Here is a 25,247-nt window from a genome sequence, read left to right as displayed (position 1 = left end):
TTCAGAGCAGTTCCCAGAAGGGAATGATAGACTCCAGTTATGATCCGTAGCAATATTTAATTATGGAATTGACGCTGACTGAGTCCTAACTACATGAAGACATAAATATTACTTTCAGCTCCATAGCTGCAGTAACCAGTAAGGCTTTAACCTAGTGTACGGTAGGAATGAGTTCTTGGATGAAAAAATGACCTTCATGATCTTTCACACAACTTCATTGATGTTATGTACAGAGAGCACCTTGAAATACACCTGCTTATTTTCTTATTTGAACTTCATGCTTTCACAGCTTCAGAGTACTTTATTTTTTTTTCTCGTTGTTTTCCGTTTTTGTCTGGCAGCCCTACCTGGAGTCTTCATAAAAATATAGTGTGCATCATTCAGGTGTTCTTGGTTTCCCTAAGCAGTGTATGTGTACACAGCGCAAATCCTACCTTCCAGCAAATGTTAATCATGATTATAGTCTTACATCTGAGATCATTATTTAAAGTCTTACAAACGCATTTAGAGTTAATTCTGGTCAGATGGAGTTATTTGCTTCCAGTTGGAGTTGATCCTTTTGCCAAATTTTTAGCTGGACAACACACAAAGCTTATTTTCTGAATTAAGAGCCCAGGTGCTATTATGAGTTTGCACAGATTATCACCAGCTCCCACTGGACTGAACAGAACTCCTGAGCCTTCCAGGTTTTATTTTTACATCAGTTACTCCTAGGGTAGGAGGCACGATAAAATGAGCAGTACGTTTTTATTTTTAAACTGTTTTAAAACTTAGTAACTGTCTTTAAAACTGAGACTGAAACTCAAAAGTTGTTCTGTGCTTCTGAGGCTCTTGGTTGCTTGCGACCTACCTACTGGGATGGAAAGACAGGCTGCAGAAGTCTGCTTTGTTCTCATAAAGGGATAAGAAAAGGCATTGGAGAACTCCTTGGCACCTCAGTCTCCTTTCTGAGACTCCTAGAAAGCAATAGGCCCTATTCTGTGAATGCAGTTTTTTTACCCAAGCATCAGCAGTTCCAGAAGTGTATCCGCTGTAGCTAGAAGTTCTTTCAGAGAATCCTGTGTGGATACGTTCTATCTTCATAGCAAGAGGGGCACATGAGCAGCTCAGTATCTGCACCATGAGAGCCCTAGGTGGAAATGGCTTGTGTTAAATCACGTGGCAGTTTGCTTAGCAAAGCTCTACTGAACAAAGCTCCGCTATCCACGGTAAAGTCAGGAGCATCAGTTATCAGAGAGGGGTGTCTGATGAAACTGAAAAAGACCTCAAGCTGTACGCAGACCAAAAGCTCCCTGTGTACAAGGAAGGGTGCAGTGTCCATCTTCTCAAGTCCAGCCAGGCTTCTGTATATTAAACAGTACTCTTCTGTGAGACTCTAGAAATGGACATTCCCAAGCTGTGCCTCATTGATGGTTCCTTCCCTGAAGCTTTGGCCAGTGCTGAGTTTCCTGGGCTGAGTCACTTGTTAGCATCTGGGAGGCACTGTTTAAACTTGCCAGGGAATCCGTGCGTAGCTCTCCTCCTTTCTAAGAACAGTACTGATTGCTTGAACCTGGAGTTTTTGATCAGGAGATCAGGAACTAATCCCTGGGCAGGGATTGCTGAAAACAAGGTTGGAAAAGAGGCATTTTGCTGTCTCTGGCAGTCTGGGGCTGACATCTCTAGAAGGGTATCTCCTTAACATTGGGAAAATACACGGGCTTCTCTTTGCTTTTGCTAAACCATGTGTTTGGTATATGCTTGCCAGCTGTAACTCTCCGGCAGGCAACCAAGGTGCTGCATACAGTGTAGGTAAGAATTTTCCTCAATTCTTAAGCCAACATAGAGAAATATGGATAAAAAATGAAAAGGAACATAAAGGTGCTGTTGGTTGTGAAAAACTGGGCAGAGGTAACACTTTTCTTCATGTAGAATTCTAAGGTAGTTAATTGTGGCTCTAGGAGAATAATAATAAAAAAAAATTGTAAAGAATTACATCTGCAGATGAACCATTTACGTTCATGCAGAACACAGAGGTAATACTGCAGGTGCTGAAAATGGAGTGTTAACCCAGTTAGGAATTCTCTGGCAGCCTTGTGACAGGGTAGGTCTGTTTAAGTGTCATGTTGGTTTATGTTTGTTGTGACAATCCAGGACAGGAGTTACCCACAGCATGTCATTTGTCAAGAGGTTAAAACTATCATGTAAAAAGTACATATGTAATTCCTTCTTGTTATCTTGCACGTGCAAGTCTGTAAGAAGGAAAGTAAGCATGCAGACTTTTTCGTGGAGGAAGTCTGATGTCCCATATGTTGTCAAATAATCAGCATTTGACTCCCTCCAGCAGCCTTGTCCCTTCTCCTGGCGGGTGTAATAACCATTACTGCCCATCATCCTCCTGCAAATTCAGGACCTCTTCACACGGCTCAAAACCGACAGCCATTACGACTTACAAGTCTCCAGGTCTGAGTAGTTGATATAAAAACTTGCCTGCTGGCTTATAAAAGTCAGTTCCTGTAACTAACTTAATTCTCTTAGGAAATAGGAACCTAAGATTGAGATGGATCTGGATTAAAAGGAATGAAAAAAAAAACCAGAAAAAAAAACAACTCTGAATCTTAGCTGTGGCACTTCAACTTTCGTCTGATTTTGTTAGAAATCACCTTTACTTGCTTGTAGCACTTGCTCTGTTTGAAAGCATGCTGCCAAAGCCTTGCTGCACCTACTTTGTCTTGTATGAAATCACACTATTGAATTCAACCCATTGGCAATAAGTTAATGTGTGCCTTGACTGTGTTTCCCTCCCAGCAGTGGCATGTGCAGTTTTTCTAGGGCTGTGTGCACGGTAGGTATGCTTGTAAACACATTTCTGTGTGATCATAGAAGTGGAGGGAAATGATCTGCAGCTCGGGGACTGCCTCAAGTTCACACTGCCTTTGTGCAGGTTCAGGGGTAGCTCTGCAGAGCCAGGAGTGGTTCAAAGGCCAAGGGGGAATGTAAGCAAAAGTGTGTGTGTCCACCAGAATGAAGCAGCGTGAAGCTTTTACTGTTCTCTCTATCCCCTCGCATTGAAGGCCTGTTTAGTTAAATGTGACACATTTCTCACCGATAGAAATTGCGTGGGTATAGGTTGTGAAACTCAGCCAAAGGCGACTTAGAACCTCCAGAAGCTCTAGAATCACCAGGAAATTCAGTAGCCTGCTGGGGTGTACATCAGATGATGCTAGTCACATTTAAGATGTTTCACGTTCTCCACGCTCTTCCTATTTTCTCCTACAGCTGGTGGTGTGGATCAGGAAAAAGCTGAGTAGATGATATATCTTCTGGCAGCAATGCTGGTGGTATCCTGAACAGGGGGAGGACATGGTGATGTGGTTGAAAACACACTGAGATGTCAAATTAACAAAATCTACATGCGACAGAGAGGTTCGGTTGCGTTCTGTGAAACTAGAAGTATTTATTGCGTAAGGCTCTTCAAACTTCTTTGTGTCCTGTGCTGTCTGGTATTTTCATTGGTGAGTTGGGGTGACGGAATGGAGACGGTGTGTATTAAATCGGTTCATGACAAGCTGAATGGGTCTCCAGCTGTGCTTGAGGAGAGGATTGGAATGTAATGCCTTCAAGGTGCTCAGTACTCCTCTGATACTTTCCAGGCGCTGTGGTGAGTCCATGATGTTCAGTCTTTTTGTGTAGAGTTAAAACTACTATAGTAGTAAAAACAAAAAGAGGATAGGATTCACACGGGAGCGTGGTCAGAGGTCTGCAGCTTTAGACATGCCTATGCAATTAATGTTACCCACATAGTCAAATCAGTTGTTTTGCCAGAGCACTCATCAAGTCAGTGCCTAGGAGTTCACAGATGTACCTACTGATTCAGGCATCATTTCTTGAACCTTCATTCTGTGATCAGAATTCCAGTAGAGCCTTTCTTTGACCTGAAAGAAAAGCCCCTCCCACCTATCCCAGACACCTACTGCTACGTGGACTGAATTTCCTTCTGGGGGTGACTCTCTCCTCCAGATTCTAAAGGGAGCCTAGACAGCTCTGTCAGGCAGCTAAAGCTGGAAAAAATTAATCTCGCCATAAGTGGGGAGATGAAAGGCTCCTATTTGCTTGAGCCATTATGTTTTAAATGTGGTTAAGAGTTGGCAAGTACTGATAGAAGAAAACATATTGCTCTCCAGGAAGAGCAGTACCCCGGAGACTGTCAGGCCCAGACTGCTATAGCTTGATGTCTTTTGAGTAGCGTGCAAGGAACTACCTCCCTATATATTTATCTTCCAAAAGGAGACCTTTCACTCTCTTTAATCTGATGCCCATGATGTGGCTCAGCCAATTGCTGCAGCAGACAGGCGCTTGGTCACACGCACTGTCACGAGATGTGCAAGGAGTGCAGCATTCCTGCATCACTTTACACCCCCCCGGATCAGCCCCTGCTTATCCTTTTATCAGTCAGGCTTCCCACACAATCCAAGTGAACTGTTGTCACAGGAGAGAGCTTTTTGCATAACAGCTGTCTTGGCTGTGAAAGTTTTGGCCCCCACAGTGCTGTATGAGGCTTGTATGAATTCCCACCGCTGCTCAAAAGTGGAGGATGCCTTTCCTTCCCTGGCTAGGTGAGCTGCTTCCAGTAATACCAGTGAGAACGTGTGTCACTGCCAGAAGGGAGAATGCTGTTGTTTCCGTAGTTGTGCGTGCTGGTGTGCATCCTTCTCTGAGCCATTTAATGTTCTCAGAAAAATAGCTCATGGAGAAGCTGAGCTGCTTCTCTGCTATTTATGGAAGTCAGGGGACTTGCAGTTATCTGACAGCTGCCAAAGGGTTGGCAGAGGGAGGGCATGAGAGCTGAGGAAGGAAGAAGGAAACCTTCCTCTTCTGGTGCCCATGAGAGGCTGGGCTGCTCAGCTCCCTGTTGGCTGTGCTTAGCTGCTCTGAAGTGCACTAATCAGGGGTGTCTGTAGGTAGATTGAGGGTGATTAAGGAAGAATGCCCAATGTCAGGCATCCAGATCCTTCTTGCCACCAAGTGTGAGTTAATTATGTAACTTATTTACGCCTGTAGAGACTCCTTTCCATTGGATTATTTTCTTGTTTTGGTGTCAGGTTTTATTTTGGGGGGAAAAAGAGCTAATGTTTACAGACATTTTTTCCCTTATAAAATGAAATCTGTTTCTAGAACTGATTTACGTCTTCCTCAGCAACACTAGAAATTCAAACAGAGCAGGCATTTGGCAACAACTCTGGAGTCAGAACTGAGATTTAAAAGTGAAATTCGGCTTCAGACTTGAAGAGGAAGAAGCTCGTCAGGCTGGGGTAAATGTAGGTCGAGCAAACTAACAGCCAAAAAAAAAATGGAAAGAAACTTCATCTTCACCCTCTTGATTTAAGTGAAGTAATTAGTAACAGAGGTGACAGCTTCTTTGACAATATTATAGTGAATACCTCTTTAATTAGAAGAAACTATGAATAGTTGATGAATCCTCAGCCATACAGATGTCCTGGGATCTGCAGAATGAGAAACATCTTTCCAACAAGCATTGGTAATGCGATCCACATTGCAGTTTAAAACACTGCCATCAAATTTCAATTCAGCTCAATGCATCTTGATATTAAAACCTCCTTGTCTCTGAACTGACATTTTAAGAAAACAAAAGGCAGCTTGAATTTGGAGCACCAGCCCTGGCCCCTGTGCCAGACCACCGTCCAGCCATCACGGCGTAGGAGCTTCGCCTGCCCCGCTGCCAAGACGTACAGAGACCCACCCAAGTCTGAGGTGAAGTCATTGCAGAGCTCTGGGTAAATCTAGGGGATTCAAGGAAAAATGCAGCCTTGCTGCTCGCTGGGAGGAGCGTTTGTTTCCTCGTTATCTAGTTGTGTTTCCTCCTGTATCTTCTCCACTGTCTATTTTTGTGGTTTTGAAAGTGGTGCCCCCATTGCTGGAGTTATTTAAAGGCTCGCTTTTATTCAGCTATGCCAGAAGGTGGAAGGAGTGGGAGATCTACAGAAGTAGATCTACGTAAATATGTCACACCTGTGCAAGACTGTAGATGTATCACATCTTCCTACCTGTGATATAATCCTCATTTCTTGTCACTTCTGGGAGATGCTTGTGAACAAGAATTATACTTGAGAGGTTAAGAGGTACCTCGGGATAGAAGGACTGTGATCAGGAGGAGATCTGCAGAGAGTTAACAGTGAGAGTTGCTCTTTGTAGAAAGGGAATTTTCAGTCCCTCTGATATATGTCTGTGTAGCCAATTTGCTTTGCCATTAGGAAAGATTTGTTGCTGCTAATTTCCTGTAAATCTGTTGGTCTCTTAGAAGCAGCATCTTCCTGATGATAGGTTAGAATCAGCCTGCCTCTGTCTGTTGCTGGACAGTCACAGGCAAACGGTAGCAAAGTGTGCCTTTCCAACAGGGAGAACAGAGAGGAGCAATCTGTGTTAATGAGGTCAGGGTTTTACTGTTGGCTGGAACCTTCACAGAGCAGAAGTTTAATCTGTAGAACTGGGATGCTTTTAGGCAACTTTAATTGCATCTATTTAATAACAATTTTGACCTAAAGTTAAATTCGGTTACTTCGTTCTGGCTTCTCATTAGTCTTGAAAGCCATTCCTTATTCTTGCTATTCATTGTTATTCTCAGTTTTTCTTTCCTTCTCCATGTGCATCATCGGTGACTGAGATTTAAGTTGCTGTTGGCCAAATGTTATTTTATCCCCTCAAATCATATGAGAATCCATTACCTGACTGTGGAAGACATACTCTTGGAAGACACAAAAACATGGAAGGTAAATCCCATGTTAAGTTTTCAGCTCAATAACGCATCTGCTGACATTCAGTATTTGGGCTGAAGAAGTGTTTAATCCCTTTGTGGAATATAATGGACTGAGTACGTGCTTTTTAGAAAAGTTGTTGCTGTTCATACAGGATACAAGAAGACAGTAATTCCAACCCAGGGGTAGATTTTGTGCCACGTGTTCCAGGATAGAGCACAACATAATTAAATGAATTGTCTTCATTTAAAAAAAGGTTAAGGTTGTAACACAACTGGCCACTTGTTCCTGGTTGGGAGAACTAAAAGTTATTACTTAAAGTTCACTTGCTTTCCTGAGTACCCGTATGTGTGGGCGCATCTGCTGTGTAAGAAAGCATGTCCTTCTGCTTTCCAAGGAAATTCCTGCACAAAGAAAGGCTGTCACCAACATGCAGCGAAGTTGGCTGTGGCATGTCTAGTGGGCTCCAAAGACCTCTAAGGATGGAGGTCTCACCACATCTCTGGACAAAGTGTTCTGGTGCTTTGCTGTCTTTTGTACTCGTTAAAATGAGAAAGCAGAGTGCAGCTGCACTAGCAAATGGATTTTGAGCCCCAGTGTCATGTTGATCCAGCGTTTGGAGAAAGCCTCACATAAATTTCCTTTCACTCATCCAAATCTTGTTTCATGGGAAATCTGGTCTAGAGAGAAATAAGTTGTTGTGTTGTTTTTTTTTTTTTTTAACAGTCTAGACCATCTTATGATGCTGGATCCAAGGAGCATGTCCATAAAACCCACATTGTTTGTGAGCTTTGGTTGACTCTCTGCTTTATGTGGCAGAGCTGCAAAAGCAGAACAGCGGAAATAAGGTGCTTGTTGGTAGTCACACTGCCCACTCCAGTTTGTATCACTTGAGGCTCAGTCTCCAATTGGGCTGTAATTCTGGGAATCCAGAATTTGCCTTCAGTAGAAGACCTAAGGTCTTGCAAACAAATATAGAAACTTTGGGTTAACATTTTGTTAGAGAAGCAAAGAATCTGGATTATATCCTCTTTGGTTTTCCTGGACCTTATTCACACGCCCTACCTAAATTACATGTTTTTGCAATTACAGATTGCAGTTGCAAAACTAATAGCCTGCAGATGTTATGCAAAAGCAGAGCTCTGCTGCAGTGAATTAGAAAAGGAGGGGAATATGTTTTATTGATAGTAGTAATAAAGCAGTTAATTCTTTTTGGGTCTTACTACTTGTAAAATCTACAAAAATAATTCACAGATTCACCTGGAAGTTATGGATGAACTACATTTTTCTGCTTATACAGCCAGTGAAAGGACACAAGATAGTGGAGAAATGTCATTTTTAATAACTTAGAGGGGAAAAAAAATGTTGTTAAGGTGCTAGTTTGTGAGAGAGCCTTAAGAAGAAAATCTGATGCTTATCAAACATAACAGGAAGAACTGTTCAACCAATATAATCTGGGGGTATTTTTTTGTCTTCATATACACATATCCTTTCCAGTTCATCTTGAAGCTCAGTTTTCACAAATAACACACAAATTATCAAAGCAATTTAATTCCTTAAAAATCTTCCTATATGATTTTCACCAAAACAGTTTACTGGAACGTAGAATTCTGTTCTTCACATCCTCTTACTTTGCGTTTAGGAATTTTTTTTTAATCAGCTGCCAAACCAAAATTACATCATAGCAAATGCATGCATTGTTCTTTACTTTTGGGTCTTGCAAAGGAGTTCTGCAGAGAAGTGTAACTGGCTGCATTTCTGTCCAGTCTGTCCTGTGTCCTCCTTGTTCACAGGGGTTTGGTTTTTCTCTCCTATGGCTCTTCCAAGGGGGAGGGAGGAGGGCGGGAGACAAACCTTAAAAGTACATTTATGGTAGAAATAGAGTCCAAATGAATTGCCAGCACCTCCTTCTCCTTCATTACCTTATGACTGGCATTACTGTGCCTACTTGTGTGCCTGATTACTTTATGTACACACAAGGTTCTTCTGACTGTGATTTCCCATAGTATTTCCTATTCATGAAAGAGTGTTGTTTGTATCTAGTGCCTTTTATTTAGGATGTTGCAAGTCAGAAGTGAGATTCAAAAAACTCAGCAAGGAATGAGGCAGGTTTGCCTGAGATAATTACAGTATGAGAGCTTTGCAGAGGAATGGGAAGACTGAGGTCATTTGGCAGCTGGTGTCACTTTGTTAACAGGATTAAGATAGACATTTTAGTAGGACATAAGGTCAGCTGGCCTGGCTTCTGGAAGTGTGCTTGTGTTCTGATTCCTGAAGAGAGACAGGAGCTCTTTTTCAGAGCCTGCGAGATAGATTCTGCTATTTGACTAATAAATACTGAGAATTATCAGCATATTTCAGTATTATCTTAAGGCTCTATAGCTCCTCCTATTTGGCCTTGGAAGGTGAATAACGAGGTCGTATGTCATGACAGTAAATTAGGTCACATTAATTTGACATCTGCTTTTTTAGGTTCCTTACAGCCTTTAAGGTAACATAGCATAAATTTAATGCAACAGGAAAAGGGACAAAACAAAGTAATAGTTCCTCTTCTAGTGATGTTTGCTGTCTTCGTAGAGAGGACTCATAGTAGGTTTCCATATCCTTGTTAGTCTCAATAATTTTTTTAGTTCTTACTCCAGAAGACGTCCTTGGCCACTGGTTCTCCTTTAGACTGTGCACATGCTTAGCACTGCCCTTCATCGACCTGCAGCAGTGCTGCTGTTGGAAGAGAGTGGAAGAAAGTCCTCAAAAAAAGAGCCTTGTGATAGGGTGAATTTTCCGTTCCTCTGAAGTCTCTGGGATTTTCACAAGGCTCTGGTTCACACTGAGATACTTCCCAGTTGGTTTAGTTTTGCAGCCCAGGCCATATCACATCTGGTAGTAGCACAGTTGATAATAAAAGGCAGTGAGGACCTCTCCATTAAAGAGTTTTTCATGTGGGAACTGAGCTGGATGGCCACTCTATCTTCTGCAGCGATAGTGTCCAGAAGGAGCACAGTTAGGTGTTATTTATAAAAGTTAGACTGGGAATGTCAGAAAAAGTGTAATCTTACACTACAGGACTTTTTATGGACTGTGGGATTGAGTTATTTCTGGTAAAACGCTTAAATAAAAAGCATATCTCATCACTTCATTGCTGTGTGCGATGTATAGGCTGTAAAAACCACCTGCGCATAGAAACACTGGGTTTGGAACAGCATTGGTGTGAATAGGAACACTTCTGGCCAAAATAAAAGCAGAAAAAGCAGTTCTTTCTCACTCCTTCTGAGAGCTTTCCTGTTATGGGACAGTTTCCCTTCTCCCTAGTCTCAAAATAGCATTAAAACTTAGAGAAGAGTAATAGAATTTTGTGGCTGGGAGGTGGGGGCTGAGTTTTCAGTTACAAACTCTTCTTTAATGTGCAGCAAAATCAAACTGAAATAATATGTGCAGCCAATATAGTTTAGTATGTACTGAACTGACACTTGTTCAAATTAAGCTAAATTGTTATAATTAAACTGAAAACTTCAGAGCTACTGCTCTGAAAGTGGCCTTTCAAGGTGAACTGTCAAGAGATTGTGCTAAGAGGCTCAGACCTTGTGAATTCTTAGTGCAGATTTCCTGCAGCTTCCTTGCAGTAGTTGGCCCATCTTCTGCTCACTTCCATTCACATCTTTGCTTGTGATGTATTTGCTGTGAGGATCCTTGATGGGGTGGGTGAATGCACGTGGGCTTATAAAGTCTAATGTTGAAATAATAACAGTAATAAATGATATTCCAACTCTGAAAACAGTGCAGCTTTTACAGTTTGTGATATAATGGGTAAATGCTGTGGCTGAGATTCACAGTTTCTATAGAGCTTTTAACAGTCTTCCTTTTTTATTCCCTTCTCTTAAACTCATCCCCTTACTTTTCTGATGCAAAGGTCGCATTGCACTGGTAGGACAGAAGTAGCTCTGGAAACACCCATCGTTCCACAACGACTGCCCTGTTTCATGTCCTCTGGTAGCACAAGCAATATTGCAGAACCAGTGGCGTTTTCAAATGGCCATTGGTGAATCCATCCTCAGGACGCCATCTGGTTGCCATCACCCAACCCAACAATAGTGACATTATACAGCCGTTTCCTGTACAAATTTGTAAACTTCCATACACCTCCTTTGCAGTTATTCTTCGTACTGACAGAGGAAACCAGAAACAGATATGCCAAGACGTGATTCTCATTTACACCGTGGTCCTTGTTGTGTGCTTGGCAGTATTAGGAGCTGCTGTGGAAAATGAGAATAAGCCTGCAGGCCATGGGTATGCTGCATTAAGATCTCTTCCCCGGGAATAGCTTCCTTTTGTGTCCAAAGAGGTGTGCTGAAGAGCAACTGAGGTTCAGGTGCCGCTGTATTGAGAACCGGGTTCCATCCAAAGGCCATAATGCAGCTCAGGTTCCTTGGCCTGCTTGGGAGATCAGAATGGAAATGTCATGTCTCTGGCAGCAGTCGGGCAGCCCAAAAAACAGTTACTCTGAAATTATCAGAAGGTGTGAACTCTGTGGTAGAAGAAAGAAAAGCTGGCTCCCAGCAGCCCTCCTGTCAGCTCTGGGTTTTAAAAAGCTTATCTCCTCAATGGTTTTCCCAGGGCAGCCTCTGGAGCTGATGCAACTTTTTGGGGCTCTGGAAGCACACTTCAGTTTCACAGGCCAAAAGCATAGCTCTAAAGAAGTTCCAGTCTTCTCACTGATCTAAAATTCCAGCAGATGTTTAGAAAAACTAAGTTTAAAAGATGGTGCGTAGATTTTGTGCACAACTTCTGTGATCAGATAAACACTTGCTTTGTATCCCCTTCATCCTGAGCTTGTTAGGCATGGTTGGGTAGTTGATAGGTTAGTTTTTAGCTTGCTGGACACTACCAGGGGTAGCACAGTTAAATAAAAACAGTGCCTCCAGCAGCTTTGGGGAGGTGCCAGCATGAAAGCTGGATGTGGGAAGTTCCTCAGCCCTCATGGGCAGAAGTTGTAACAGGCTCCAAGAATCACAGTTGTGAAGATTCGAGCTGGAAGAGGTCAAGGCATGATTCCCCAGGAGACCTGTTAGTCATAAACAGATGAAAAAATGCCCAGTTACAGTATTTGTTTATTACAAGAAAATTTCTAAAGCTGCCTGGACAGAGCTGGCATGCTGAGGTGCCTGGCTCTGCTTGCCCTCTTTGCTTTGCCTGTGTCTTTGTTAGCTGCAGTGTTCTAGCACATTGCTTGGTTCCAAGGCAATGGTAAAGATCAAATCTCCTCATCGGGGTGGATGGCAAGAACTACGCTCTAAGATTTTCCTTTGGTATTTTAATCCGGTCTCTGTGGGGCTTTTATTCCCATAAAGTAACAAATGTCCCTTGTTTTTGAAAACATTGTCCTTAGTTTGTCAGAGATGAGTCTCTAATGGAGAGCTGGGCTCATCCAAACATCTTGGATCAGTCTTTGTGAGAGGAGATGCAGCAATAGGGCCTGCAGATTCCACACTGTAACAGAGCACACTTGGATCAAGTCATGCCCATTCTTCTCAGGTATATAGGGCTTCTTTTGAATAATACTTATCCATTCCTAAGCAGATCAGCTAGGAAGGTAAGAAAAATCTCGAGAAGTCAGTTTGAGAGAAACGTAACATCGGAGTAGGAGAAAAGACAGCTCCTGCTGAGCCTGGAGCTTGGGAATCTTTGTGTCCCATGTCACTAGGATATTCTGCAAATGATATACCACTCCTCTAAACATTTCCCATGGCACTGATACTATTTTCCTACATCACAGCCATGCTGTGGAATGAGGAGCTCCATTGGTGTCCATAGCTATGTGGCACACTGGTCCCAAGGGAAGAGGTTGTTCCTGGGTGCAGTGTTGCTGAGGGACCACGTGCTGCAAAACCCAAACTGACAAAACTGCCAGTTCTTAACATTTGAAAGCCAAGTGCCAGCTAGGAGAAAAGAAAAAAGAAAAAAAAACAACTTTGGAGCAGCATGATTTTTCTGCATCTAATGAAAATGATATGCAGGGATGTTTACTCTGTTCTAGGAGAGCTAGAAAAGGGCTCTTTTTCTTGAAGGCTAAGATTACCTGCAGATTGTCATGCATCTAGGTGGTAGCTGCACTGAGATGCAAGCCACATGTCATATGACTCAGGCTGAAGCTGTTGGAACACCAGCCTTGGAATATTCTAGCACAGTGGAATAGGGTTTCCATTGCCATCTGACTGTGGGGGTTACAGATACATGAGTCTCCAACCCTTAATCCCTGTTAGAGCCTTGACACTGATCTTATGGAAGAAGCCTTAAAGTCTCTACTGTGGTTCTATGTGCTGCTGAGTCCAGGAGCAGATCAGCAGAGACTGAAGTAGCTAAGGAAGTGCAAACATTCAGTGAGAACATTCATTCTATAGCAGTACCTACTTTCTAAAAGATTTAATTAACTTTTACAATTAACTGCAGTTGATTTATCCTAATTATCTAGTACCCTGAATGTTTTGTGGTGGCTAGGATTAATAAATGCAATCATTATCAGAAGTTTAACAAATAACTTCAGATTTTCTCCCCAAGAACAAATGTGTTTCTGTATCTCAACTTACTAAAAAAAGTAATACATTTGTGGCTGGATTTTTAGTATCCATATCTATATTTATCTATCTGTCCATCTCAGCTGACTTCAATAGCACCAAACTGTAGAGATGATCAAAAGCAAAATGAGAATGCTGAAGCTTGGGACTCATTTGAAATACTGTCTTTCCAGGCTGATGTTTTTCCAGTCTTTATGCCAGCACTTTCAGGTCTGCATCGTCTATTTAAATTGTCATCCCATCTAAGTGCAAATCTTGGCCCAAGCCAGAGCCATCTGTTGTTGGGTAATAGTTGTGATTTATTTTGCCTCTGGTTGACGTTCATGCTCGTGGGCCAGATGCTGACTTGTAGGATTTGCTTTTATTCATTTTCAGTTTTATGCCATGTATTAATATCACAAACGGTATTTTAATTTTAGATATTTTTGTCTAGTGTTTAAAATTAGGGATGAATAACGCCATCACATTCCCCTCAGAGTTGCAATTCAGCGTACTTCTGAACAACACAGGAAAGGACAAAATGTTTTACACGTTAGTAATGCATTCACATTGTGTTCCTAAATGTTTAAATTCTTCCTAGTCACTAATATTACACTCATTTGGGTTGCATACGAATAATTAAGTATTACTTTGAAAAAAACTGCAGGACTGTTTGAAGCTTTCTAGGCTGCTGAGAATGCAGCAGGTAACCAAACTTGTCGAAATATTTATGACACTTTGCATCATTGATGCAAGTTAGGACCAAGAATCAGAGGGACTTTCCTGCAAATTGAAGATGACAAGGAGATGGATACATTTCTTTAACTCCAAGTTAAACAGTAACTCATAACAGTCCTTTGTAGTGAAGATGGGCTGTCTCCAGGTCACAGACAGTCTGCTCCTCTTGCACATCGGCTCCTGCCAGCACTTGGGGCTTACAGCTGACTGCCTGTTGTGTGTGTCTTCTCCAGAATTGTGCCACAACTCCAGTGTGTGCTTGGATACACAAGCGTGAGTGGAAATGACTTCAGTGTCTCGCTATCTGCTGTGGGAGCAGCAGTCCTTCCCACGCTGTTCCATCTGCACCAGGAAAATGGAGGAGCAGCAGGTGAATTGCTGCTTGGATGTACTGCTTTCCTGTGCAGTTTTAGGAGGCGTTTCAGAATCTGGAAGTTAAGGGAAAGTTAATTTTAATGTCTTGGCTAGTAGAGCAGCTTCACTGAAGATGATTCCCTATGCAACTTTCTTCAGACCCAATGGTTGCTTGGAGGACTTGCTAATTACAGGGCACAGATGAGAGTAGCAAAGCCCCACTCCTTCCTCCTCTCCATGTAGATTTGTGCCCTGGGCTCCAGACCTCTGACCAGCCTGGATGCTGCATCCTCTCAATTTCTCTACCTTTCCTTTCTGTCTGCCGCTTCACACTGACCTTTCAAAAGTCAGCCAAGAAGGTAATTAGATAGAATGGTCTTTCCTGACATTGCTGTTGATTTCTGTAGAGGTTACACCAATTATAAAGCTCTTGTGATTGTTCTGAATACATTTGATGCATACAGTAAGTAAGGGTACCATTAGAAACAAAACTAAGCCAGTGTTAAGTAATTTACCAATTCTGAGATGTGCTAGCAAAAAATAGTAGTTAGTTTTAATAATTCACAGGTAATCTGAGAGAGCAGTTGTTCTTTGCTAGGTAGTACTGCTGTGGGCTCTCAGAAGCATTGAAAACGATGGGAAAAATGCCCTTATCCTGAAAGTAAGAAGTTAACAACTGTGTCCTGAAGGAAATATAATTCAGAGTGCCAAAACCTTGTCCAGAGACATGAGGTGTTTGTGTAGCTGTTCTCAGCCTTAACCGGGTAGCCCAAGAGCTGCATGTGACCTTTCTGAGTGCCAGTCTCATAAAGATACCATGGGAGTTTTGCAAATGGAAAAGCGTGAAATGAGAAAAAAGGATCAAACTTCCTGCTGCTGTTTGCCCATGTGAGATACGTGGCTGGATCTTGAAAAATAGAAGGCAGATGTTGGGTCTGGGCTTAGGGAGGTTGCAAAGACTTTTTAAGGAGTTGGTCGGTGTATGTTTGGACATGATGGTACCTGTTGGTTTGGTTCTTCCCAGTGACACAGGCTGAATGTGAGATCACTGGCATTGAGAGAGCAGTAAACACAAAGACTGGGAAAAAAAAGTTTAGAATTAATTTTTGAGGGGCTGGAAAAGATGCTTAGTGATCGGCAGGATTTTTTTTCACTTAGAGCTTGAGTTAGGAATTTACACTGCATTTGTGAACTCTATAAACATGATCCTTTGCTCTTAATTACTAAGAGGGAAAATATGCTTCCCTCACAGCACCCACTGCATATTGAGGAGTTATGGCGAAGCAACCTGCAGGCAGAGGAGCTAATCTTTGAAAAGCTTGGGAAGTTTTCCATCTTCTTCATGGTCTTTCTGTGGTCTAGGTCAGCATAGCACAACAACACAGTCTGAATGATAAGGAATGAACCAGATTTTCCCAGAACATCAGCCTGAGCAGTTTGAATTCAGCTACAGTTAGGAAAAATAAAATTAAAAAAAAAAAAAGAAGAAGAAAGGCTGCATTTTTCCCAGGTCTGCATCTGGAGCTTCTGTAGATGCAGCTTCTGCTACTAGAGCCAATGGTTGTTTGAACGCTTCTGTTTTACAGCAGCACCCAGCCACCTCACTGTGAAATAAATTGCTAAGCACAGCTTTGCCATCAGACTTCCTCAGTAAGTTTTTGTCAGCAGAGCTCATAGTTTGCTGCCCATCACAGCCCTCACTGATACGGCCCTGCTGCAAGAGGCACGTGGCATGAGTTGACATAGATAGAGCAAGAAGATATTTATATAGAAAGCAGACAGCACTGCCAGTAAAGGCTCCAGTTCAGCAAAGCCCTTAACCACATGTTTAAATATCATTGAAGTCAAGCTCAATTACTTTAATCATATACATAACTACTCTGTTGAATGAGAGCCTAATAGCAGTTTCCATCTCTTTCCACATGATCAAGGCTTTTTCATATTGTGCTGCATGAGATAGGGATTTCTTCTTGGTTACACAGCATGAGCAGCTGCTGTGACTTTTGGAAGACTCCCTCTACAACTTGAAATTGCTAAGCTGTCGTAAATAGTTTTACACTGAATGCCTGTAACACAGAATGGAAAGGAATTTTCCCAGCTCTATGCTTCTAGGGAGGATTTAACAGATCTTTTCCCCTGTTTTTCAGGACCACCTGTTACTGCCAGCCACCACACATAACAAGACTAGAAGACCAAAGATGTCTATAGTGTTGCCAGCTGTAAACATCAATGGTAAGTGCAAAACATGAAAGAGAGATTGTTATGAGAACAGTTTCAAAGAGATGCATCTGACTTGCGTATGGAAACCAAACTTGGATCACATGTTGGTTGTCACAGCTTTGAAAAAGAAGTGAGATTGGTCACCTCTAAGCTGTGGTTGCCAGGGTGCCTCCTGGAGCTGGGGTGCTGGCGTCTCATCCGTGCCTTTCACCCACACTGCCACAGGTGTCACCCACACACCTCTGACTGCCTTGGCCAACAGTCTGCTGTCTCTCTCTGTAGCTCCCTCAGGACTCAATGGCAGTGCCATCTGGTCGTGGTGATTTATACATAGCTGATCAGAGTCGCCAGAACGTCATCTAGCTTCTCTGCTGTGGCATGCATATAGTGGAGATGCTAAGTGACGGCCTGAAGTAGTGATTGAGCACCTGGTCGGAAGGCAGGGCCAGCCCAGGGGAGCTCAGGTGCGTGCAGTGCACCTGAGTGATGGAAAGGGTGGAGCCAGGATCCACTCCTCCCCAGACCTCATTTAAGGGTTGGCAGTGGAGGTGGGGGTTTTTCCCTGGAGATCCTACCTGAAGCCTTCCAAAGATAAGCAGCTCTTTTCACTCATTTCTGCACCACAGCTGCTGCACTTGGGCTTGTCTTCATTTGCTGCAGCCAAAGGCTTTCCACTCTACTATTATTGCTGTGTTTTCCATCACGTTATAGCGTTAACACACTTACAAAGATTGAGTGTGAAGACTGTCCTTGCTGTCCCATTTGGGCTGCCTAGCAGGACAAATTCCGTGGTCTTTCTGATTTGTTGGGATGCTGACTGCTTTCCATCAGCTTCTCAGCTGTTTGCCACTGTGTTATACAACGCTCAGTGTGAGAGGGACCTCTCAGCACTGCACCGTCAGTATTAATAACAATCATATTCGAGGGCTGCAGGACAGCAGAGAAAACAGCTTTTCACTAAGGGCACGGGCTTGTTAGTGAAAGGAAATGTTCTTGATCTCCGTTTTAGTCCCACATGAGAGATAGGACATGAACTGAATAAATATATCATTAATTCAGATGCCACAAGGTTAAGGCATGTTTGGGAAAATGTCACTGTCACACACTGTGAACCCTGCGACAGCACAGACTTTGCTTACTGAATATCTATACGCTGTAACGCCTTTTTAAAGCCTACATGTTTTACAGTACAAGCGAATCACAAACCCAAATGTTTTTGTGAATTCAGGCATGCTGAAAACATTGTCTGATGATGTGAATTTCCATAAACAAACAAACAATCCGTTCAGGCTTCCAACATTTTAATAATTGCGCTTTCCTAAGCGCTATGGTAAGTCGAGTGTGATGGTATACAACCAATTATCTGAGGGGAATTTTTGTGAGATGTGTCAGAATTGTTTTTGGCATTTGTCAGTCAGAAACTCCCTTTTCATGTCTCTTACAAAAATCCTTTCTTGGCTGAGCTGAATTAGCAAATAAGGCACTTTATCACTTGGAGAGCAAGCTCTTATTTCTAATTTACAGCCTATTTGTTCTTAAATGTTATTGAGTCTTAAGTATCTTTCCAGTTACTGGAGTAAATACGATTTGGAAAATACACATCAGAACCCACTGATGAATCTTATCCTTCATCATTAATGAAACATTGTGAAATTGTAGTTAACTGGAGTTCTTTGGGATTTTTCTTCAGAACATCAGTATAATCCAGGAAATAAAAAATATCCAGGGATTTGGTCAGGGATGTTGAAATGGAGCAGACACAAGGATAGTGGCTAAGTAAACAATGCCATCAAACATTTCTTCCTCTGTGGCACTCAATCAGGTGCTAGGAAGAAATTCCAAGGTGGTGGATAACTTGGCTTCATTTTTAATTTGTTCATTAGTAGATTACTAATAGGAGGCTGTTAGCTAAGAAGTTGTGCTGGGAGAAGAACCATTTCTCTGCTTTGAGAACATTGCTTCTCCACCCTATCCTCCCTCTACGAGGACTCATACATCCTAAACAAGCATCTGGAAGTTTGCTGACAACAAAGCTTTTCTCCCAGCTGTTTGCTGGGAGAAAGCCCACCTTAGCTCTTCATCCACCTGCAGAGGAGTGGCTGCTGGAAGAGGCTGGGTCACCCTGGGAGGATCTGGCAATACTTTCAGTGGAAGAACTTGTCCCCTCCTGCCTTTTCTCATGACTCAGAGAAGGGAGTGGGAGAAGGGGAGCCTTTTCCACTTGCACTTATTTGCTGTTCCTTTTCTCTGCCGCAACCCTGGCAGTGGAGGTGAGGAGAGTGCAAGTGGAATGGCCTCTGCTTTGGAACTTTTTCAGAACTTCTTCACTTGCTTTCTTCTACAGGATCTTCATTTTATCTTTGTAACGGAGTTTACCCGTTGCTCTTTTCAAATATGAAACAGCTTACAGTTCATTCAGAAAAGAATATTTTGAACTACTCGGACAGTCTCTACCAGCAGGACTGTCATCCTTTTCTGATTATGCTTTGAATGTTGGAGTGCCCTCTGTGCTCTCCTACAGACTCTTCCCATGGCTGATTTGAGCAGTTCCCACTGACAGCAGCAGGAAGAGAGAGCAATGTAAGGACAGAGGTTGGGAAATGACTTGAGTTGTCAGTCACTGTCTTCTGCGACTGTGCATGAAGGTTAGTGACATAGTTCTGCAAGGTTTGTCTGGCTCTTTTCATCAATGTACAGAGTCTACTTTACAGTCTGAAAAACATTTCAGAATTCTTCTTGGAGGGAAAACGAGATATAAAGCTGGCAGCACTAGTGTTTTTCAGCTAATGGCAAGTATCAACAGAAACCTTTGTAGTAGGAGTGTGTGTATGTGTGTGTTCAATACAATGAAAGTTTAAGTTGGAGTATTTAAGAGAATACTGTACAAAGCAAGAACAGTAAGATATTTCTCTTAGAGACAAGAAGTTGATAAAAGTTTTTCAGTAATTGCATGTTAAAAGAGTAAAAATGGCCATTACCTTTTATGCCTCTCCTATGTGGTCTGTCTCTTGTTCAGCCCGGATTGCCCCATGCATGAGGACAGCTGGCAAAGTCTCCACTGAGGGCTTCTGTGCAGGTGTCTGAAATTGTGTGAACTCTGTTTGAGTAAGAGGTGTTAAAAAAATATATATTTTTAAACAAAACAAAAATCAGTGTTGGTACATGTTAATCCCACCCCTCTTACTTCCTCCCCACCCTGTTCCAGCCCCCTTTCCAAGCTCGCTGGGCCACTCCTGCAGTTTGCAGCCAGTACATGCCATCAGCTCCTCCATTTCAGCCTCCCCAGACACGCGTGCTGCCTCTCACCCTGGTCCCCCTCCCCTCTTAGCTGCTGTCACTCAGTACCGCTCTCCCTTAGGCTCCTGCAGCCAACTGTGTCCACATCCTAACCTGCCTCTACCCAACTACAAAGCCCCAGCATTTGTGGACGCAACCAGCACTGGATTGATCAGTCTAGTGGGACATAGGAACCCCAGGGCTGGCAAGCCTGCAGGGGAAAAAAAGCAGAGCTACATAGTCCTATTCCTGCTGTACATGGTTCTGGGGACATCACTGGTATGCCTGTGCTGAGAAGTTATTCCAAGAAATATCTCGCACTTTCTCATGGGAATGAAAGCCAATGGCAATTTACAGTTAAACTTAAGCTTTTGTTTTTAAGCAAGTCATGTTTGTTACGCTGGATTGCAACTATTATTTTAGAAATCTAACTATGCACTTGAGACCAGTTAAGTCTCTAGTAGATTTCGTTCCTAAATTTGCTTTTATTGTAACTCAGAGTCTTGTTGGCTCATTACACCAGTTCCAAATTGACATATAGGCGGTGCCTTTCATTTCAGTTTAAATGAAAACATCTGCCATTAGCCCTGTATTTACTTAACTGCTGTAAAAAATGCAGCGGGTTATAACATCAATCTTTGGATCAAAATAATCTATAGAGTACAGCACAGCTAAGCCACTCTTCCTACCCCAAGCAGGGACCTTTATCTCTGTGGGATGGCTGCAGCTCTGCAGTGCAGCACACACCACCAGTAGTCCTCTCTGTGCAGTGTACAAAAGTGAGAACATATGTACAGCTGTCTGTTGTAGGAGATAGCATGCAAAATTTAGCCAAAGAAGATACTCTCTTTACTGCATTTCTCCTTAGGAAAGTGCCAGTGCTCCATGTCTTGGAAGAGCATAGTTACAGAGTCCTTGGCCTTTCTGCCAGTTCCAAATGCAGTGGTGTTAGTGCCAGTACCAGGCCTTTGTCCATGTGGAAACCAACCAGCTGGGTACTAAGCTTCAGATTTCCTGTTTATTTCATAAGGACTAATGTACAGTCTTCAGATAGACATGATTTGACATTCTTGCTGATATGGAGGTGAAGGGCTGTACATCTTCTTGGGACCCCCAGGCATCCTGTATGCCAAACTAATTTCCTTGTGCATTAATCTCTCCCCTTTCCTTTGCTCGTAGTATGTAAATGTGTAAGTCAGGACCAGAGGCTGTTTACAGGGAAGCTGATTCATGCAGATCAGTTCATCTGCCAGTATGTGGAATAAGTCACTGGAAAAGGTTACTGAGTTCTGAGCTGCCACTGATCCCAGAGAGAGCTGCTGCAAGGAGAACGTAGGCAGTAAGGATGCTGAACAGCAGGGATTTCAGTTGCATAGCAATAAGCAAATGCACGTCCAGTCAGCAGCTAAGTCTGAAGTTCCTCACCTTGTTTTCTAAGAATTGACAGCTGTGACAGAGTTTTGAATTTTCTACAAATGTTCTGGATAGGTCCTTAGTCTAACGTCACTCACAATGGGTCTTGTTTTCTTTAAGATACTTTAAGATACTTGTGTGCTTGCCCTCTATAATTTATGTGTACCTGGATAGAGTTCTCTTAGGAGCTGCTTTTTGTGATAAAACACAGCACCCAGAGGCTCTTAGCAGAAAAAAAGTACTGAGTGGGATGGAGAGTTTTGTAAAGTCCATGTGCTCTGTTGTGTTGGGCATCTTCTGATCGCAGCCACTTCCTCAGCCTTCCTTTGTGGCAATTCTCATCCTGCCGATGTGACAGACTCCATAAGTCTTTTCATGCTCTGAAATAATACACATTTCAATTCAAATGACCAATAGCAAATCTAATGGTAAGGCTTTTTGATCAAAACTGGAGGGATTTTGCAGCATGAGTATTTGCATGCAGCAGATGTCCAAGGCTGGTAGCAAACTCTGAGGAGTCTCTGAAGCAAATAGAAGCCACCCAGGCTGAGAAGGAAGATAAAAACAAAATCTCTTTGGGAAGTGATGATGTGCTATAAGTTCCCATGTCTTGGGGTTAAATAAATATAGTCTTCAACATCCTCTGCCTTGGGGTCAAGCGAACAAAAGATGCCATTTCCGTCTTTCAGAGTAGAAGGCAGAATTCCTTGTCACTCATCAAATGAAGGTCTAAAACCATAGACTGGTGAACTTTTCTGAAGGTTGCTGCTCAGCAAACACTCTGTCTCCAGGTGTTGTTGGTTCACTCTTGATGCTTAGAAGCCAGATCTTTGTTCCCATAGCTTCCTCTCAAAGCTGCTGTGTTTGGCCTCAGGCTGAGAATCTCTCATAGGATTGTTTGCTGGTATCACAGATGTCCTTCACCCTTTATGCTTGTATTGAGTTCTGCTCTAGAGGTTGGGCCTGAAACCTTGCAGAGAAGTTTTAATGACAGAGTTTAGTCATATTGTAAGATGTTACTGTTCTCTTTTCAGAGTGATGTACCCTGATCTTTCCTCTCTGCAAAATTGATCGTTGCCTGAATTGACAACCTTTGAGGGATGCTGTGCTTCCCACCTAGTTTTCTGTTAATATATGTTGTCCCTGACAGGAAAAAGATGATTAAATTATTCATAGAATGATGACAGAAATGGTTCAAGTATTCTGCACACAAAAGCAATCTGTGTCACTTGAGTTCATGTTTGTTTAGTTAGACAGGAAGCGATCAAGAAATGAAATCATAAAGACTTATTCCCCAGTGACTTTTCATAATGGCCTGTTTACCTAAACTGCTAAATAAGTAACCTATTTTTATGTGTTCATAAGAACAGGAAGACGATTTCAGAAGATCTTCTGTGTCTTTTTGCAGTTTTGCTATTATGAAAATCTCTTGGGTTTTGTGTGATGTAGCAGACCAAAGCCCCAGCACGACTGGTCTTCTCTGTATAGACAGGATAAATGCTGCAGATGGCATTTTCTTGGGAACACGCTGTCCGAGAGGGATAGAGAATGAGTCATAAATTAATTGGACTTCACATCTAGTATGTCAAATGCCTGTGTCGAGTTATTACACCAGATTGTTTTTCCATATGAAAGACAAGCTATATAAAATCCCCAGTGTAGAAGAAAAAGGAAACCCATGACGTCAGCTGCCAGTATGGATGCTGCATGCCAGAACCCAGTGCGTGTGTCTCACTGCACACAGCCTGCCCTCTCGATGTCCATCGCTCCTGGAGCTGACACTGCCATGTGGGTATGCTCTCCCACCAGGCTGCAGAGTGGGCTGCAAAGCAAAGAGAAATTTTCAGTCCTGAGGTGAGGTGGTGTTCACCATCTCAGCTGTACCAAACTGTGTTTGTGCAGCACATCGTAATTCTAGCCTTCAGTCCAGCTGATCTGCTTTGATACGTTTTCAAGTGTTGTAAATTTAAGATTACATAATTCCTCTTAGTGTTAAATTGGACGTGGCAAATACAGTTTTATGTTTGTGATACGTAGGCCAGCTTTGATTACTGGTAGCTCTTTTATTTCTGCTGTGATCTGAATCATAATTATCCATAATGAGCTCACCCTGTAAAAACAATTAAAAAAAAAAAAAACTGCAAAGAACTGGTAGAAGAGGTTCACATTTATGAGTTCTGTCTTGAGGACATCACTGGAGTAAACCTAGAGATTAGGAGAAGCACAGCAGTCCAAGACAGTCTTTTTTTGTGTTTGGATTGCAGTCTCTAAGGAGACTGCAGCCAGCGGGGCTGGCATGATGCTGCCCTGCTCTCCACTCCCAAGCCCAGCTTTCCATGCAGGAGCTCTTCCTCACCCGCTCCATAGGACACACCTTACCTGTGCCTTCTCCCAGCTGAGCCTCTGTAGATAAGGCAGCGGGATTGCTGTGGGAAAGCATTTGAAAAATACACCCTGAGATTTTCAATTTCAGTCATCCCCCGGCGCATTGTTCCACCATCTGCCTCTGTCCTGTCCCTTGTTCCACAGTAGTCCGTGTGAAGAGGTGGTGGCATGTCCCTGCACAGCAGCAGTACGCTCTGGGTGGCTGTGGATGGAGAAATGATCAGCAGTCTGAGCTGCCCCTTGCTGTGCAAAAGAGGCATCTCTGGTTCAAGGCAGCGTTCCTATCTTGAAGCCGTAAATCTCCTCTTGCTGTAGCTGGGAGGCAGAGGCCTTTGAAAGTGACTTATTTTTATTAGCGTGCCTCATTCACATAGGCACTCTGCAGCGTATGTGAGTGATTTATTTCTTTTAATTAACTGGCAAATGTATTGCATGAGGGAAGCTCACACAGAGGAAAGCAGTTGCCCCATGCAGACAAAAACTTGCACGGAGGTTGCGTGAAAAATGTTCTTCTTCGAGCAAGGGCTAATCACAGTTTCTAAATAAATGAGGTAATTTTATGTATCCAAGTGAGACAGGTGGAAATTTCAGCTCACTATCTGGATACCATCCAACCTATAAAGGCATTTCAGCTGTGAGTACAGGCTCTCACCAGTCTTCACTCTTAAATCAGTGAGACACTTCAACATTAGGCTACAAGTGATAGTGGGTGATAGAGAAGGTCCACGCCAGTAAAAAAGTGATGGCTGCTTATTGAAGAATAAGAAATCAAATAATTCAGTTAATTTTATCAGTAACTGCCTACAAGTCAAAATGCTGAAGTACATACTGCAAGTCAGCTTCAAAGGTTAAGGGCTACGTAAGGATGGGAAAACATGCAAAGCAAACACCATAGGGTAAAATGCTGGCAAATGGTATGGAGATTGATTAAAGATTAAAGCCTCCATGCAAAAGGACCGTTAAAAGGACCTTAGAAAATCCGGGAAGCTTAAATAATACATTAAAGTAGGCTCTTAGAAATAAGAGCTCTCTTAAAACAATGAGAAGGAATTAGAAATAGCCAAATGAGGGAATTAGAAATGGAGCACCATTTCTGGGAGGCTTAATATCAAAGCATAAGAAGTCAAGTCAAAAGTGATACTGAGGAACAACTTGTTTAAGGCATGAGAAGCAATAAAAGCATTTTTTGAGAGGAAGCCTGCCAGGGAATCTGTGGTGCTTGTAGAGGACCAAGGTGTAAAAGAGCACTTAAAGTTGAAGTCAGTGCTGTTGAAGGAAACCTTGAAGTGTTCTTGTGTTGGTGTTAACCACAGAGGATATATAAATACCAGAAGAAAGAAAAGCGACAAATGGGGTCGGGAGCTGTAAAAAGTCAAGTCTCACTTCAGCACACGTTGGCTGAAACTGTGAGAGCTGAGCACGCCTGGGTGGACCAAGAGAGCAGAGCTGCTGCAGTGGCAAGTTGCACCTTTGTGCTCCTGCTAGTTCCTCGTTGGGCACAGAAGGGAACGTGCCCATACCTCTTAGTCCTGTGCTGCCACACTCAGAGGCAGAAATCCTC

General features: G+C 42.7%; 1 protein-coding gene across 1 annotated transcript in view; it reads left to right on the top strand.

The window, feature by feature from the left end:
* The window catches only part of ATF6 (activating transcription factor 6), a 72,047-nt gene that overhangs the window by 39,406 nt on the left and 7,394 nt on the right, over window positions 1-25,247 (top strand). The window contains 1 exon segment of the mRNA XM_010715686.3: window positions 16,540-16,624. Coding sequence (XP_010713988.2) covers window positions 16,540-16,624 — 85 coding nt within the window.

The sequence above is a fragment of the Meleagris gallopavo genome, chromosome 10 (assembly GCF_000146605.3).
Source record: "Meleagris gallopavo isolate NT-WF06-2002-E0010 breed Aviagen turkey brand Nicholas breeding stock chromosome 10, Turkey_5.1, whole genome shotgun sequence".
NCBI classification, from domain to species: Eukaryota; Metazoa; Chordata; class Aves; order Galliformes; family Phasianidae; genus Meleagris; species Meleagris gallopavo.
This window is presented reverse-complemented; position numbering and strand designations above follow the sequence as displayed.